General features: G+C 46.7%; 1 protein-coding gene across 2 annotated transcripts in view; it reads right to left on the reverse strand.

The window, feature by feature from the left end:
* The window catches only part of LOC147109644 (intelectin-1a-like), a 130,114-nt gene that overhangs the window by 13,394 nt on the left and 98,560 nt on the right, over positions 1–18,160 (reverse strand). For both annotated transcript variants that reach the window (XM_086003731.1, XM_086003730.1), the window contains exons 4-5: positions 9,710–9,957; positions 951–1,109 (exon numbers count right to left, since the gene is read on the reverse strand). In XM_086003731.1, the coding sequence (XP_085859857.1) occupies positions 951–1,109; positions 9,710–9,957 (407 nt within the window). The remainder of the gene's footprint in view (positions 1–950; positions 1,110–9,709; positions 9,958–18,160) is intronic.

Consider the following 18,160-nt stretch of genomic DNA (forward strand, 5'->3'; position numbering starts at 1 on the left):
ATCTTGCCAACAGCTTGAATGACAGAAGTGGAAAAACTGACACAACCCTTATCTGTCTCTCACTTTGATGAGCATCAAATTCACCAATGTTTCTTTTTAAAACCCAGGATTGACCTATTGTACCTGTCATCATCAACAGCCATGCTGGAGATCCTTGTATTAAACCGCACCGATGCACGCGCTGACAACCAGCTCAGTATCATGGGGTAGAGTTTCAGCTCATTTACACTAGTAATATCAGTGCAATCTGAGTGAAATCAACCGAACCAACGCTCATACGTGCCTTTGTTCTGCGATCTTGTGCACTGATGTACGATTCAATTCGACCGGATCAGGCCCCGCCCGCAAAACTGGCCACACCCGCCCCTCCCCCCTTGTCGACATTGCGAGATTCCACCGATTGTGCAGGCTATGGAGGGCTCTTCAAATTACGGTCATTTTCTTAGGCTTACAGGCACCAGTAAGCACGTTTTAAAAGCTTTTTTATATCACAAAGTATTTACTTTACTAAGAAACTGACTATAGTGTATACCAATGAAACAATTAAATGGTTCAGTATAGTTTTTTTTAAGGTGAATTTCAGTGATTTAAACAGGTTACTCACAGGTGGAGAATTGGACACTTATTAAGAATGCTTATTTTTTGCTGATAAACCCATTTTTAGCTGTATTAATAAAACTGCATCAGGTTACCACTTTTAAATACATTAAGCAATACTTTTTAATGGAAAGAAGAAAAAGAAACGATTATTTCGCTGTCCGATTCCGCTGGTTCATGAAAGATTTTAAGTCTGCAATTGTGCAAATGAATGTTATCGGAAACGTGAACTGTAACCTAACCAGCGCAACTTTGAGCGCATTTTGGTGCAATTTCCCGATTGCGCCCAAAGCGGAAACTCTGCGCCTTGTTCAAATGTTGCACTGAGCTTTAGACAATGCTGACAGACTCACTTTGTAAAGCTGAAGCAAGTTTCCCCCGTACTGTTGCAGGAAGTTGGTCTGGGTGTGATAACGGAGGATTGCTGCACTTTTCCAGCTGTTTAGGGGTGTGTCGTTGGGCACGTGCCACACGGATATGTCGGAGGCCATTATGTCATAGTAACCTGGGTTCTGTTTGGGAGCAGACACAGTTAGTCAGGACTATAACAAGCAGGGTTCAGGAGCATCAAAAAGCAGGTGTTACTGAGGATGACCTCTTCAAGAATCAGATACAGCTGTACAGTATGGAGTTGATAGATATGATTCTCTGACTACAACTGTGTCAGGCTGCTGCATAACGTATCGCGATTATTTGTAACTGAGTGGTTTGCTAGGCAACTTGCCAGGTCATTAAGAGTTAATCACCTAGTGTGGGACTGGAATCAAATGTCAGCCCAACCAAGGATGCTACTGAACTAGTTGGGTTTTTACAACAATCTCGAAACTTCCATGGTCACATCTTTCTTGGTCCAATTTTATGGGATTTGAAGGGCGGAGAGTGGGACTAGCTGAAGTGCACTTGCAGAGAGCTGGCCTCTTTCTGTGCTGTAACCATTCTATGATTCTATGATTCTATAACATGGTTTTTGGTGCCCGTAGCTTTGCTGCTCATTGTATGCTGGCTCGATACATTATGGAAAGCTGAGGCCTACAGAGTGCCCCTTACTTGTTTGATATTGCAATCCAAGAGCATCTTAGGCTCATTAAAGACCCAATTTCACAGTAAGTGAGAGGAGGTACCTAGAATATTACTTATGCACTTAACTAGTGTTCTAAGCACTTGTATAAAAAGGGTGCAGTAAGGTATAGTACTTCCCCTCCGTTGGGTTGCAGTGTGAAAGGCATGTGAGGGAGTGAATAAGTGAGTGAATAAGGAAGTAAGAAATGAAAATCAAATATAATGGCCACAAGCTTAGGAGAGACCTCTAACCACACCTGCCTCATATCCAGAATCTCCATGGTCCTCTTCTCTTGACGTTAATGGTCAGAACATTGGTGGCCCTTTCCAATCTGCATGCACTGCCTTTTGTTACGTGCAGCCTTCTCCTGCAAGCAACTAGTAAAGGGATGTACGTTGCAAAGTGGGACACGAGGGATGATGTATGCCGCTCAAGTGGCCGAGTTACTAAGCACCTTCTAGGAGTGTGTCAACATTCAATGTACAGGTTCCTTGTGCTGGCAGTGTACTTGGTGATGACATGTGGAGGCTGATTCCATGTTTGCTAATGATATTGTCAAGAGGCAGCATGCAGATGTGGAAGAGGGGGTGGGCCAAGGATGGATCTTTAAGGGACTCTGAAGGCAATGGTGCAGGGGTGGGAAGAGAAGCCATTGCTGGAGATGCCCTGGTTATAACAGAATAGGTAGGAGGGAAAAAATCAGAAATGGTATGGGAAAGATAGATCTGGAGCATCGCTTCAAATGAAACTGTGGCAGAATGACAAGGGGGCACAGCTTCAAATTAGAAAAAGGCAAATTTAAGACTCGTGAGGAAGCACTCCTTCAAAAAGAGCGATCAACTTAATGGAATGGATATCTGGGTAGGGTAGTGTAGGGAATAAGAACATAATGGGAGCAGGAGTAGGCCATTCGACCCCTCGAGCTTGTTCCACTATTCAATAAGATCGTGGCTGATCTCCTACTTCAACTCCACTTTCCTGCCCTATCCCCATATCCCTTGATTTCCTTAATATCCAAAAATCTATTGATCTCTGTCTTGAATATATTCAACGACTGAGCCTCCATAGCCCTCTGGGGTAGAGAATTCGAAAAATTCACCACCCTCTGAGTGAAGAAATGTCTCCTCATCTCAGTCCTAAATGGCCGACCCCTTATTCTGAGACTGTGATCCCTGGTTCTAGGCTCCCCAGCCAGGGGAAACATCCTCCCTGCATCTACCCTGTCAAGCCCTGTAAGAACTTTGTATGTTTCAATGAGATCACCTCTCATTCTTCTAAATGCTGGAGAATATAGGCCTAGTCTACTCAATCTCTCCTCATAGGACAATCCCCCATCCCAGGAATCAGTCTAGTGAACCATCATTGCACTCTTTCTATGGCAAGTATATCCTTCCTTAGGTAAGGAGACCAAAACTGTACACAACCAGTGTGGTCTCAACCAGGGCCCTATATAATTGCAGTAAAACATCTTTAGGACTGAGAGGAGATGGGGAGACATGGAATTGGGGGTAATATACTGGCATGAATTGAAAATTGGTTAACAGACAGGAAACAGAGAGTAGGAATAAATGGGTCTTTTTCGGAGTGGCAGGCGGTGACTAGTGGGGTACCGCAAGGATCAGTGCTTGGGCCCCAGCTATTCACAATATATATCAATGATTTGGATGAGGGAACCAAATGTAATATTTCCAAGTTTGCTGACGACACGAAACTAGGTGAATTTGTGAATTGTAAGGAGGATGCAAAGAGGCTTCAAGGCGATTTAGACAAGTTGAGTGAATGGGCAAATACATGGCAGATGCAGTACAATGTGGGTAAATGTGAAGTTATCCACTTCAATAGGAAAAACAGAAAGGTAGAGTATTATTTAAATGGTGATACATTGGGAAATGCTGATGTACAAAGGGACCTGGGTGTCCTTGTACACCAGTCACTGAAATCAAACATGCAGGTGCAGCAAGCAGTTAGGAAGGCAAGTGGTATGTTGGCCTTCATTGCAAGAGGATTTGAGTACAGGAGCAAGGATGTCTTACTACAATTGTACAGGGCCTTGGTGAGACCACACCTGGAGTACTGTGTGCAGTTTTGGTCTCCTTACCTAAGAAAGGATATACTTGCCACAGAGGGAGTGCAGTGAAGGTTCACCAGACTGATTCCTGGGATGGCAGGACTGTCGTATGAGGAGAGATTGGGTCGACTAGGCCTGTATTCACTACAGTTTAGAAGAATGAGAGGGATCTCATTGAAACGTATACAATTCTGACAGGGCTAGACAGACTGGATGCAGGGAGGATGTTTCCCTTGGCTGGGGGGTCTAGAACGAGGGGTCACAATCTCAGGATATGAGGGAGGACATTTCAGACAGAGATGATGAGAAATTTCTTCAATCAGAGGCTGGTGAACCTGTGGAATTCTCTACCCCAGAGGGCTGTGGAGGCCAAGTCACTGAATATTTTAAGAAGGAGATAGATAGATTGCTAGACACAAAAGGCATCAAGGGGTATGGGGAGAGAGCAGGAATATGGTATTGAGATAGAGGATCAGCCATGATCATATTGAATGGCGGTGCAGGCTCGAAGGGCCGAATGGCCTACTCCTGCTCCTATTTTTCTATGTTTCTACTCCAATCCTCTTGTAATAAAGGCCAACATATCATTTGCTTTCCTAATTGCTTGCTCTATCTGCATGCTAACTTTCAGTGATTTGTGTACAAGGACACCCAGGTCCCTCTGAACACCAACATTTCCCAATCTCTCACCATTTAAAAAATACTCTGCTTTTCTATTTTTCATACCAAAGTGGATAACTTCACATTTCTCCACATTATACTCCATTTGCCATGTTCTTGCCCACTCACTCAGCCTGTCTATATCCCCTTGAAGCCTCTTTGCATCCTCCTCACAACTTACATTCCCACCTAGCTTTGTATTATCAGCAAATTTGGATATAATACATTTGGTCCCCTCATCTAAATCAGTCATATAGATTGTGAATAGCTGAGGCCCAAGCAGTGATCCTTGCGGTACCCAACTAGTTACAGCCTGCCAATCTGAAAATGACATGTTTATTCCTACTCTCTGTTTTCTGTCCATTAACCAATCCTCAATTCATGCTAATATATTACCCTCAATCCCATGAACCCTAATTTTGTTTAATAACCTCTAGTGTGGCACCTTATCTAATGCCTTCTGAAATACCAAATACACCACATCCACTGATTCCCCCTTATCCATTCTGCTCGTTACAACCTCAAAAAATTCTAAACAGATTTGTCAAATATGATTTCCCTTTCATAAATCCGTGTTGACTCTGCCCAATCCTATTATTATTTTCTAAGTGCCCTGTTACCATGTCCTTAATAATAGATTCTAGCATTTTCTGTACTACTGATGTTAGGCTAACTGGTCTGTAGTTCCCCGTTTTCTCTCTCCCTCCTTTCTTGAACAGCGAGGTTACATTTGCTACCAGCCAATCTGCAGAACTGTTCCAGAGTCTATGGAATTTTGGAAGATGACAACCAATGCAACCATTATCTCTACAGCCACCTCTTTCAAAACCCTAGGATGTAGGCTATCAGGTCCAGGGGATTTATTGGCTTTCAGTCGCATAAATTTCTCCAGCACTAATTTTTTACTAATACTATTTTCTTTCAGTTCCTCATTCTCGTTAGACCGTTGGTTCTCCACTATTTCTGAGAATGTTTTTTGCGTCTTCTTCTGTGAAGACAGACACAAATTTGTATTTGTTTAATTTCTCTGTCATTTCCTTATTCCCCATTATAATTTCTCCTGTCTCAGCCTGTAAGGGACCCACATTTACTTTCACTAATCTTTTCCTTTTTACATACCTATAGAAGCTTTTACAATCTGATTTTCAGTCTCTCGCTAGTTCACTCTCATATTCTATTTTCCCTTTCTTTATCAATTTCATGGTCCTCCTTTGCTGAATTCTAAAATCCTCTGAAATCTTTAGGCTTACAACTGTTCTTGGCAAAATTATAAGCCTCTTCCTTTAATCTATTACTAGCTTTAGCTTCTTTTGGCCACGGTTGGACCACTTTTCCTGTGGGGTTTTTGTGCCTTAAAAGAATGTATATTTGTTGTAAATTATGTATTAATTCTTGATGACAGACACAATACTTGTTTAATTTCTCTGCCATTTCCTTATTCCCCATTATAATTTCTCTTGTCTCAGCCTGTAAGGGACCTACATTTACTTTCGCTAATCTTTTCCTTTTTACATACCTATAGAAGCTTTTACAGTCTGTTTTTATGTCTCTCGCTAATTTACTCTCATTCTATTTTTCCTTTCCTTATCAATTTTTTGGTCCTCATTTGCTGAATTCTAAAATCCTCCCAATCCTCAGGCTTACTATTCTTTTTGGCAACATTATAAGCCTCTTCCTTTGATCTAATACTATCTCTAACTTCTCTAGTTAGCCACAGTTGGACCACATTTCCTGTGGGATGTTTGTGCCTTAAAGGAATGTATATTTGTTGTAATTTATGTATTAATTCTTTAAATGCTATCCATTGATTGTCTACCGTCATACATTTTAATGTAGTTTCCCAATCTACCGTCACCAACTCGCCCCTCATACCTACATACTTTGCTTTGTTTAGAATTAAGACCCTAGTTTCGGATTTAACTAAATCACTTTCAAACTCAATGACCCAGAAATTCGGGTCCCCACGCGTAAGTACGCGCTGGGTACTCACACGTAGGCCCAACAAACGTGCCGGTTTCGTGCATGCACTGCGCATGTGCGGGAAACCGGAACTTCCGTTCCCCTGAAAGAAGGGGTTGCCAGGTGGAACGCGTGTGCTGGAGAGGCAGCACGTGCGCATCGAACTTACGTTTTTTTTGCAGGTTTCTCCAGGAGGGTAAGTCTCCAGCAGTTACACTTTCAAAAAGCAGGCGCAGGGCCTGCTTTTAACAAGGTAAGTGGTGAATTAATTAAAATTAAAACATTTTTTCCACAGGTTTATTATTTTTAAATACTTTAAAGAAAGGTAAGTTTATTTTTAGCCCCGTTAGAAAATGTAATTAATTTTTTCAAAAATTTAAATTATTGCTTAAAATAGTTATTTCATGTAATTTATAGTTATTTTAAAAATGTGATGTTTTAAAAAAAAAATATTTGAATTTTTAGTGATGTTTTGGGGCTTATAGTATTTATAGGTTTGACAGCTCTTCCTGTCAAATTTATGAATGAAGCATTCCCTGCTACCATTGGCTCTCCATGGCCCACGTGATCCCAGGGGACGCTTCGAACTAACTGCACCCCTGGGATACGCAAGCACTGTGTGCTGGCAGTTGGAGGAGGCCCAGGATCGGAATCCCACGTGGGCCCACAGCTCAACGGCCGGCGCGCTAGGTAAGTGCAGGTCGGGGGCTTGCACCCGTGGGAAGCCCCGACCCAAATTTCTGGGCCAATATAAAATTCTATCATATTAAGGTCACTTTTCCCTAAAGGCCTCTTTACTACAAGGTTATTAATTAACCCTTTCTCATTTCATAATACTAGATCTAAAATAACCTGTTCCCTAGTTGGTTCCTCAACATACTGATCTAGAAAACTATCTTGCATACATTCCATGAAATCGTCCTCCACACCATTACTGCAAATTTGGTTTGCCCAGTCTATATGTAGATTTAATCCCCCATGATTACTGTATTATCCTTGTTACATGCGCCTCTAATTTCCTGATTTATACTCTGTCCTACATTACAACTACTGTTTGGCGGTCTATAAACAACTCCCACCAATGTTTTCTGCCCCTTGCTGTTTCTTAGCTCCACCCAAACGGATTCTACTTCTTGATTTTTGGAGCTAAGATCCTTTCTCTCTACTGTCTTTATCCCATCCTTTATTATCAGGGCTACCCCTCCTCCTTTTCCATTTTGCCTATCTCTTCTAAAAGTTAAGTATCCTGGAATATTTAGTTTCTAACCTTGGCCACTTTGCAACCACATCTCCATAATGGCTATTAGATCAAATCTTAGAATGAGTTGGATGTGGTGTGGTGAGGGGAGTGTAAATTTTACTGTCTGGATTGATGATCTAAAATGGGGGCCAAATGGATTTACTCACTGGCATGTGTCGATCTTGTGATTCTTTTATACAGTTGGTGGCAAAACAATAGGGCAGCAAATATGAGTTGCCTTAGTTGTGTTTCCACTGATGCTCTTCTCTGCACTGCCTGCACTATGCTGGTGGTGGGGGCTTGAAGTTTCCTCCAGCCTTCAGTTTCGCTGGAGTCTTCATTATTTGGTCCTTTTTTCCCCCGGTCTTGTGTACCGAATCTAAGTTATCTGAGCATCCAACTTATTCATTCCCCATAAAATGTTAACAATTTTAATCCCACCGCACCTTCTTTTGTCCAATGAAAACAAGTTACTTTCTGTGAATCTCTCGTCACTGACTCTTACATTCTAGAATCCTGCTCGTCATTCTGCCCTAATGCGCTCCAGTATGACAACTTCCTTTTTAAGGAAGAGTTCCCCGTAACTCCTCCTTTGTATAGTCTAGTGATCTACACAGGTTAGAAAACATGTTCCAGCTTACAGTTAAATCCATTCCTGTCCATGAAGGGGTCCTTTCAGTCAGTGTCCAGTAATTATGCCCCAGGTATATTTCTCCTTTCTTCTTTGTTAATTAACTTCCCTTCACCTTGCATGTGCTCTGTGTTTATTGTTCCAGTTTGTAGAAGCTTATGTCTACGTTAAACCACCGATGCCCTCCCTTAGTCCATCCATTTAATTGTCAAGCTCACTTGGCGCTTGGTCACACAGCTAGCTGTCATCAGCAGATTAGATATTGGTACAAGAATGACTCTTCCCCTTCAACTTGTTAATAATGTGAACAGCAAGTGATTCGCGTGAAACTTTACTTATGACTGCAATTATATCGGGCCCTGGTGAGACCACACCTGGAACATTGTGTACAGGTTTGGTCTCCTTACCTAAGGAAGGATATACTTACTATAGAGGGAGTGTGATGAAGGTTCACCAGACTGGTTCCTGGGATGGGGGATTGTCCTATGAGGAGAGATTGAGTAGACTAGGCTGATATTCTCTAGAGTTTAGAAGAATTAGAGGTGATCTCATAGAAACATAGAAGATAGGAGCAGGAGTAGGCCATTCAGCCCCTCGAGCCTGCTCTGCCATTCAATGAGATCATAGCTGATCTCATTAAAAAATACTGAATTCTTACAGGGCTTGACAGGGTAGATGCAGGGAGGATGTTTCCCCTGGCTGGGGAGTCTAGAACAAGGAGTCACAGTCTCAGAATAAGGGAACGGCCATTTAAGACTGAGATGAGGAGAAATTTCTTCACTCAGAGGATGCTAAATCTTTGGAATTCTCTACCCCAGAGGGCTGTGGATGCTCAGTCGTTGAGTATATTCAAGATAGAGATCAATAGGCTTTTGAATATTAAGGGATATGGAGATAGTGCAGGAAAGTGGAGATGAGCTAGAAGATCAGCCATGATCTTATTGAATGGCAGTGCAGGCTCGAAGGGCCAAATGGCCGACTCTTGCTCCTATTTCTTATGTTCTTGCGTTCTTACTAACCCCCAGGAGAGCTTCAATTTGTCCTCTACCTTCATTTGATTAAAAGCACAATTTGTTATTAATTTGCGAGCCTTGATCTTCTTTAGAAGAATGCTAAGTCCAATGTTAGACCATGAGGAAGTTCCATTCTATTCATTTAGCAGGCAGAGTGGGCTGAGGGCAGCACTCCCCAACCACATTGTCATCTTATGGAGTCAAATAGGAGGGACTTCTCTTGCACAATATCTGTTCCTAGGTGACATCCAACAACCAACCAGGCAACAAGAGGCAAGTGAATGATACCACAATATCTTCCCTCACAAGGCTGCTAAATTGAACGGGGAAGTTCAGTAGATATTCATTCTCTTGAATTACAAGCTACCCTCAGCTCTTCCAGTTAGACTTCTCCTTCTTTGCACATTGCCTCAGCTCTGGTCAGCTGCTCTGTTAGCCCTCATTGTTACAAACCATGCATTCTTTCACAAACGTTCATCACCTTCAAGTCATCACTTGTCGCTCCTTCTGTTGAGCCAAATGTCCCATAATTGGACCATGACCTGTCTCCTGCTGGAGCATTAGCATTATTCCCTTGTTGGCTGGACCAGCGGTCCCCAGTGGTGCATTTCCCATATATGTTGTTCTCATGGATGCTTGCGACAAGAGTCCAACCACCTCCATTGGTGGTCATGTCGCAGAAGGCATGATAGATTATGCCATTATTGGTTATCAAGAACTGGATGCCATCTGTGGAGAAGAGTATTGACGTAAGAAAACAACTAAGAGTATTAAACAAGGCTTTAATTGACTGTTTCACAACATGGAAGTCTAGTTACCCTTCACTAGTTCCTGTTTACAAAATGTCCCTGAGCAAGCTGGGCCCGTGCCCATGTATTTATACTCTCCCTGGACAACACCACCAGCAGGCCGCACAGTATATTTCATAAGTCCTTTCTACATGAATGGCACGATTTATGTCAAGTATAATATAAGGTAAATCAATTGAATCAGAGAGTTGGAGAATAGAAGTGTCTCTTTACATGAAGTGGTTAGAACTACTATCACAATCGGAAGGATACACTGGGGGAGATTTTTTGTATTGCGCCTGGGTGTATTGGATCCGTCTAGAGGAATATCAGGTGGAGAGGATTGAATGCAGGTAACGGAGATCATTCGATATTAAATTAACATGTAAAAAAATCAGAGGCTACTCATAATAAAGAACTTGTGGGAAAAATGTGGTTGCTTTGTGCCTCCCGTTAGCGCTAATGGGGTGCAAAGCAACTAACACCCGGGGCAGTGCCGCCAACGCCTCCTGCGAAATTCAGCGGGAGGTTAGCGGTGGTGGTAACCGTTAACGCCCCACGGCGTGCGCTGCCAGTGATGATGTAATCATCGTGCGCAGCGCCCCGCTCGCACCCCGGCCACGATCTTTGGGACCGCCCCCGACTTACCGCCGGACGCTATGTCCGACGGGGTCAGGAGGGTCTACCTGCGGCCAGGGCAGTGCTATTTAAAGGCGAGGTGTGGAGTGGCCATTTTTGTTGCTGGCCGCCTGCCAGCACCTGCCTCCGCTGCCGTCCCTGGCCTCCTGACCCGGCCCCCCGCGGAGTGTCGACTGCGCTCCATGAGCCCAGCACTTCTCTTGAGTGCCGGGCTCTTTTGCCAGCAGTCCAATCCTCGATGGCCCAGCTGGGCCACGGGTAGCGCTGCGCAAGGCCCCTCCCCCTGTAATACCGCAGCACGTAGCAGCACGATATTCCCTCGCAGCGCCTCAAGAGGGAGGCGAGGTGCTTCCAGCAACGCCTCGCTTCCCTTTTGAGGCACTACTGCTCAATTTCGGCCGCAGGGGTGCTAATTTTTCCGGGGCGCTAAGGCGAAGTTAGAGCCCCAAGGGGGGCGCGACTCAATTTTTCCCCCCTTGTATTTATATAGTGCCTTTCAAAAACCCAGATTGTCTCAAAGCACTTCACAGCTAATGTAAGTGTAGTCACTACTGTGATGTAGGAAACAATTATGTATAGGTAGGCGATTATCCCTGCCTGATTTTCCTCAATGCGCTGTACCCACCCGATCAAATAAACCGCGGTGTAATAACAGGAAACTTTATTTGTCTTTGCACCTTCCTATTTTCTTCTAAATTTGCCTCTCCCAATGGCAGACTCTGCTCCTGGTCTGTAATTCCATGGGCAGCAGCTCTGTGCTTCTTCACTGAAGTTCCCATTCTTCGGGTATTTTTCTGATTTTCCCTGGTGTGTACCAGATATTTAAACGAAGGGTCAGAAGCATTGTACGTAGCGCCCGTCCTGATTTCTGACACCCACTTCCAGCACTCGAGTCTCCCGCCACCAGCCAAATATCAGCTGCTTGTAATCATGGGACCTCTAAAGCACAGTCCAACCTATCTCTATTTTTTGACAGGGGACGTCCTTAGAGACCCAATAAGGTCACACAATAAAGACAGGAGGAACCCAACTCAGTTTATCCTTCCCCAAGCTGGAGATAGTCCCTGTCAGACCCTCACAGCTGCTCATCTGCAATGCCTTCACTGGCGGACTTAATCATCAATGAAACTTGGGCGTGTTGGGATAGAGTTTCCGCTCTGGGGGCAATCGAGAGTAAGGATGTTTCTCCTAATTTCCCTATGGGATTTATTAGTAACTATCTTGTATTTATGGCTCCTAGTTTTGATTTCTCCGGCAAGTGGAAACATTCACTTCACAACTACCCTGACCAACTCATTCATGATGGCCCGTAATTTCCGATAGGAGGCTTCCTGCGTGCGGATGCCTCCTATTGGGAAAAAAAATATGCCCTGACCCGAGGGCTCCCGTCCATACCATTTCCGCTCCTGGGCCTCTCCAAACTTGAGATGCGCAGAGGCCCAGGTATCCCAGGGGCCCATGCTGTTCGCAAGCGTCCCTGGGATCACGGGGGCCAGGCGAGCCAATAGGAGAAGGGAATCCCCCTTCATACTTTCGACAGATAGACCTGTCAAATGTATGAATGGGGATCACTGAAAAAACACATCAAAACATTAAATACATTTTTAAAAACCCATGACGTTTTTAAAATGAGTTAAAATTACATTAAATTAAATATTTTAAACAAAAATTTAATTTTTTGAAAAAAGTTCAAAAATTTTACGAGGCTAAAAATAAACTTACCTTTCTTTAAAGTATTTTAAAATTATAAATGAGTGAAATTTTTATTTTTTACTTTTTTTAACTCTTATATGCTGATAAATGCAGGCCTTACGCATGCTTTTACCAGGCGTAAGATTTTTAAGGAATCTCAGCATGCTGAGGTACTTCAGAAAGCGGAACTGTCCGCCCGCAGAGGCCCTTCGCCAGGTGTGCAGGCGTGCGATCTGTCAAGAGGATTCTTGACAGAACAGAAATGCCGGTTTTCAGCGCGTGCGCTTTGCATACCTGAAACCGGCATTTGCGATGTCCCTATGGGTGTGTACACACCTCGTACATACCTGTAGGTATCGGAATATACGGGCCAATGTTAAGGACCTCTATCAGGTCACCTCTGGGTCTTCTCTTTTCAAAGAAAAGTCCCCAACCTGTCCAATCATTCCCGCTAGCTGTAATCTCACAGTTTGTTTGAACTTTCTCCAGTGCTTCTATGGACTCTTTCTAGTATGGAGATCATAACTGTGCACAGTATTCTAAATGCAGCGTGACCAGGGTGCTATACAAGTTTAACATAATTTCACTACTTTTGAATTGTATACCCCTAGAAATAAATCCCAGTGATTTGTTAGCATTGTTAATTTCTTTGCTGACCTGCGATGCTGCTTTTAATGATTTGTTCACCTGTATTCCTAGATCCCTTTGCTCTTCCACCCCATTCAGTTTCTTATTTTCTAAGGTGTAGGTGTTGTTTCCATTTTCCTACCAAAGTGCATCACCTCAAATTTATCTATATTAGAGTTCATTTGCCACTTAACTATCCAGTCTGCAAGTTTTCTAATATCTTCTTTTATTGTGTTGCATTCTTTCTCAGTGTTAGCTGTACCCCAAGTTTGGAATCATCTGCAAATTTTGCTATGGCATTACTTATTCCTAAATCCAAATCATTAATGTAAATTATGAATAACAGTGGTCCCAGTACTGATCCTTGCGGAACTCCATTTTCTACCTTGCTCCAATCTTAATAACTACTCTCTGCTTTCTATTTGTCCCCTGCCTTCACATGCCGTAAGCTTTGTCATGAGCATATCAAAGGTCTTTTGAAAATCCAAGTATATGACATTTACTACATTACCCTCGTCTTCTCTTTCCATTACCTCTTCAAAGAATTCTATCAGATTGGTTAAGCATAACTTAGCCTTTTGGAATCCATGCTGACTATTTTTTATTATATTTTCTGTCTCTAGGTGCTCTTCTATCACTTCTTTTAGTATAGACTGGTCTATTGTTTCCATATTTTGTTCTATCTCCCTTTTTGAACATAGGAACATTAGCCATCCGCCAGTCCTCTGGCACTATCCCCTCTTCAATGGAACATTTGTATATTTAAACTAGTGCCTCTGCTATCTCCTCCCTAGTTTCCTGGAGTATGCGTACCATCTGGAGCTGGGGCTTTATCCTCATTTAGTTTTGCTATGTTGTGGTCACGACTACTAAGATGCGCTCCTACTCTTACTTCTCCTATCAGTTCTTGTTCATTATCCATTACAAGACCCAACAGTGATTCCTTTCTTGTTCAACTTCTTATATAGTGAGTGAGAAAGGAGTCCTGTATATATTGTAAAAACCCAACTCCTTTGTCTCCTTTTGCTACTTCTTGCCAGTTTATTTGGAGGTAGTTGACATCTTCCATGATTATTATTCTATGCCTGCTGCTCACCTCATCAATTTGCCTTCATATTTCTGCTTCCAATTCCCTCCCACTATTCGGTGGTCTATAGTATACACCTATTAGGGTGATGGATCCCCTCTTATCTTTTAACTCAATCCATACGGATTCTGTATCTATCTTACTGGGAGTTACATCCCGCACAATAGATATGCAGGCTCCAAGTACCTCTGGAGCTTCTGGTTGGGTTACTGTGTCGACTGCACATTAGTCACTTCGAAGGGCCCAGGCATTCACCCCACTAAGGGCACTGGAGCTGCATTGTTGTTCCCTAACTCGCCCATTGTGGCTTCTAATTGTATTTTCAATAGTTCCAATGATTTTGACTTTTTCCCTGCCCAGCTGATTATTACAAACTTTTCTCATTCTTTGAGTAAAAATGTTCTTCCTAAAATATCTATGATATGAAATGTGTTCGGTATGTTGAACGCTCCTTATTTGAACGTCACCATTCGATTACGCCTCTAGGTGGCGCTGCATTCGGATTTTGCCGTGAATAATTCTTCTCTGGCAGTCATGCTTGCAGCTGCACACCTCTACCACTAGATGGGGTTTCATAAACTCCAGAAGCAGCAGATCCCCACATCCAGAACTCGAATCATGGAATAGTGCAGCACAGAAGGAGGCCATTCGGCCCATTGACTCTGCGCAAAAGCAGCACTATTTAGACCACCTTACAGCTCCAGGACACTGCCAAAATTCCGACCCCTCCTTGGGAAGTTTGAGACAACTAACCGCCATTTTCTTCTTCTCGCTTCAGTTTTCTAAATTTAATTCTAAGTTTAAATAAATGATTCAAGAAACATTTCTGATTCAACTCCAGGACTTGAAAACATAACCTGGACTGACACTTTAGTGCCATACTGAGCAAATCATAGAATCATTGAATGGTTACAGCACAGTAGGAGGCTATTCGGCCCCTCTAGCCCGTGCCAGCTGTCTGCAAGAGCACCTCAGTGTGTCCCACTCCCCCGCCCTTTCCCCGTAGCTCTGCAAATTTATTTCCTTCAGGTACTTATCCAATTCCCCTTTGAAAGCCGTGATTGAATCTGCCTCCACCACCCTTTCAGGCAGTGAATTCCAGATCCTAACCACTCGCTGCATAAAAAAGTTTTTCCTCATGTCGCCTTCCGTTCTTTTGCCAATCACCTTAAATCTGTGTCCTCTGGTTCTCGACCCTTCTGCCAATGGGAACAGTTTCTCTCTCTCTACTCTGTACAGACCGCTCATGATTTTGAACACCTCTGTCAAATCTCCTCTCAATCTTCTCTCCAAGGAGAACAACCCCAGCTTCTCCAGTCTATCAATGCAACTGAAGTCACTCATTTCTGAAATCAGGAATGTTGGTTGTATTGGCTGAAATCTTTACACGGAGGCGGGGTGGGTGCAAGTGAGGCCGAAAGCAGCCAAAAAGCTCGGCAAGGCCGAGGATGTCGAGGCCCTGTCGATCTGACTGACAGGACCTCAGTAACATTTGTTAGCTGTTTCCCACCTGGCAGCCTGGCTGCTGGGCAGGAGGGAACATCAGCAGCAGGAGGCCGCAGCCTTGGTACCTTGGGGACAGTCTCCGGCAATCGGGAATTTGAGGAGGCCCATGACTGTAACTTGGGGGGGAAGCCTGCGATCGGGAGTGGGAGAGGCCCGGGGTTGGGTTGGGTGGGGCCCGGGGTTGGGAGGGGGAGAGGCCCGGGGTTGGGATGGGGGAGGGTCCCGGGGTTGGGAGAGGGAGAGGCCCGGGGTTGGGAGGGGGCGGGGCCTGGGGTTGGGAGGGGCCTGGGGTGGGGAGGGGGAGGGGCCTGGGGTGCGGAGGGGGAGGGGCCCGGGGTTGGGTTTGGGGAGGGGCCCGGGGTTGGGTTGGGGGTGGGGCCCAGGGTTGGGAGGGGGTGGGGCCCGGGGTTGGGAGGGGCCGGGGTTGGGAAGGGGCGGGGCCCGGGGTTGAGAGGGGGAGGGGGCCCGGGTTTGGGAAGGTTGGGAGGGGCCCGGGGTTGGGAGGGGGTGGGGCCTGGGGTTGGGAGGGGGAGGGGCCCAGGGTTGGGAGGGGGAGGGGCCTGGTGTTGGGAGGGGGCGGGGCACGGGGTTGGGAGGGGGAGGGGCCTGCTGTTGGGTGGGGGAAGGGCCCGGTGTTGGGAGGGGACGGGGCCCGGGGTTGGGTTGGGGGAGGGGCTGGGGTTGGGAGGGGGTACGGGCGGGGCCCTGGGTTGGGGGAGGCGCCCGGGGTTGGGAGGGGGCGGGGCCCAGGGTTGGGAGGGGCGGGGCCCAGTGTTGGGAGGGGGAGGGGCCCAGGGTTGGGAGGGGGCGGGGCCTGGGGTTGGGAGGGGGTGGGACCCAGTGTTGGGTTGGGGGAGGGGCCCGGGGTTGGATTGAGGGCGGGGCCCGGGGTTGTGTTGGGGATGGGCCCTGGGTTGGGAGGGGGCGGGCCCGGGGATGAGAGGGGGAGGGGCCCGTGGTTGGGTTGAGGGAAGGGCCTGGGGTTGGGAGGGGGAGGGGCCTGGGGTGGGGGTGGGGGAGGGGAGGGGCCCAGGGTTGTGAGGGTCCAGGGTTGGGAGGGGGCGGGCCTGGGGAGGGGCGGGGCCCGGGTTGGGGAGAGGGAGAGGCCTGGGGTGGGGGAGGGGAGCGGCCTGGGGTTGTGAGGGTCCAGGGTTGGGAGGGGGCGGGCCTGGGGTGGGGAGGGGCCCGGGTTGGGGAGTGGGAAGGGCCGGGGTTGGGACGGGGAGGGGCCCGGGGTTGGGAGGGGGAGGGGCCCGGTGTTGGGAGGGTGCGGGGCCCGGGGTGGTTTGGGGGAGGGGCCGGAGTTGGGAGCGGGTAGGGGCAGGGCCCTGGGTTGGGGGATGCACCCAGGGTAGCGAGGGGGCGGAACCCAGGGTTGGGAGGGGGCTGGGAGGGGGCGGGGCCCAGGGTTGGGTGGGGGAGGGGGCGGGGCCCTGGGTTGGGGGAGGGGCCCGGGGTTGGGAGGGGGCAGGGCCCAGGGTTGGGAGGGGGAGGGGCCCGTGGTTGGGTTGAGGGAAGGGCCCGGGGTTGGAAGGGGCGGGGCCCGGGATGGGGAGGGGGAGGGGCCCGGCATTGGGAGAGGCGGGGCCCGGGGTGGGGAGGGTGTTGTGCATGTACCTTTAAAGGAATAACTGGTCTCAGACTGCAGTACCGGCAGTGACCACCCCTGTATAAAAGGCCCTAGCAGGCTTCTGTAGTTTCAGTTCCAGGTTGTCTCCATTCTGTAAAGACTTGTTATAATCAACTCCTGCAGTCCGTGTCTCAATTATACATGGACATAATACTGGTGACGAGTAAGAAACGAACTTACCTGCAACTCGGCAGCACCTCAGACGATGTTATTGAAGGTCGATGCCAGAAGAAAGAAAAAAAAATAATCCAAAGAAACTCGAGAAACGGGCGTCGACCGTGAGCAACCGCCCTCCAAATCATCGAATTGAAAAGTGCAGGAGAGACTGTCGAGAGCCAGGCTTCGTTCTCCAGTCTGTGGTTTCCCAGCTAATTGGGCTGGTGGCAGGTAGTGCACTGGGCTGCGGCGGGCTAGAGCTCGATCGGGTGGCTCTGCAACAGGGCCGGGCAGTGAGTCGGGAAGCAAAGAGAGAGAGAGAGGGTGGAGCACACAGGGCGCGGCCGGTGCTTCGAAGCCGGGCAGCGTTCGGACCTAAGAAGAGGAAGGGAAGTGTCCCAGAGGGTCCGCTCCATGACGGGAATGGTTCTTCAATTAACGGAGCAAATATTGAAGCGCGAAAGAAAAATACCGCGGAGAGCGGCGTTGGCAGCAGCGATCGGGGAGGCGCGAAGACCATAGGGCGTCGCCATTACAGGATAGTAAAATAAATATAATCGCCAGCAACAGCGTTGACAGCAGCGGCAGCGGCAGCGGCGGGAAAGCGCGGGAGGCGCCATCTTAACTCGGTGGGGAAGAAGGAAAAGCGCGGGAGGCGCCATTTTGATCCATCGGGGATGAAGGCAAAGTGCGGGAGGCGCCATCTTAGATTTTCAAGATGCCAAAGACTGGCGATATCACGGCCTTCGATAATGCAATAGAAGACTGGACCACGTATGTGGAAAGAGTCGAGGTATATTGCGAGGC

This window comes from Somniosus microcephalus, chromosome 12 (assembly GCF_052327205.1).
Source record: "Somniosus microcephalus isolate GS21.2 chromosome 12, FLI_Smic_1.0, whole genome shotgun sequence".
Lineage (NCBI taxonomy): Eukaryota > Metazoa > Chordata > Chondrichthyes > Squaliformes > Somniosidae > Somniosus > Somniosus microcephalus.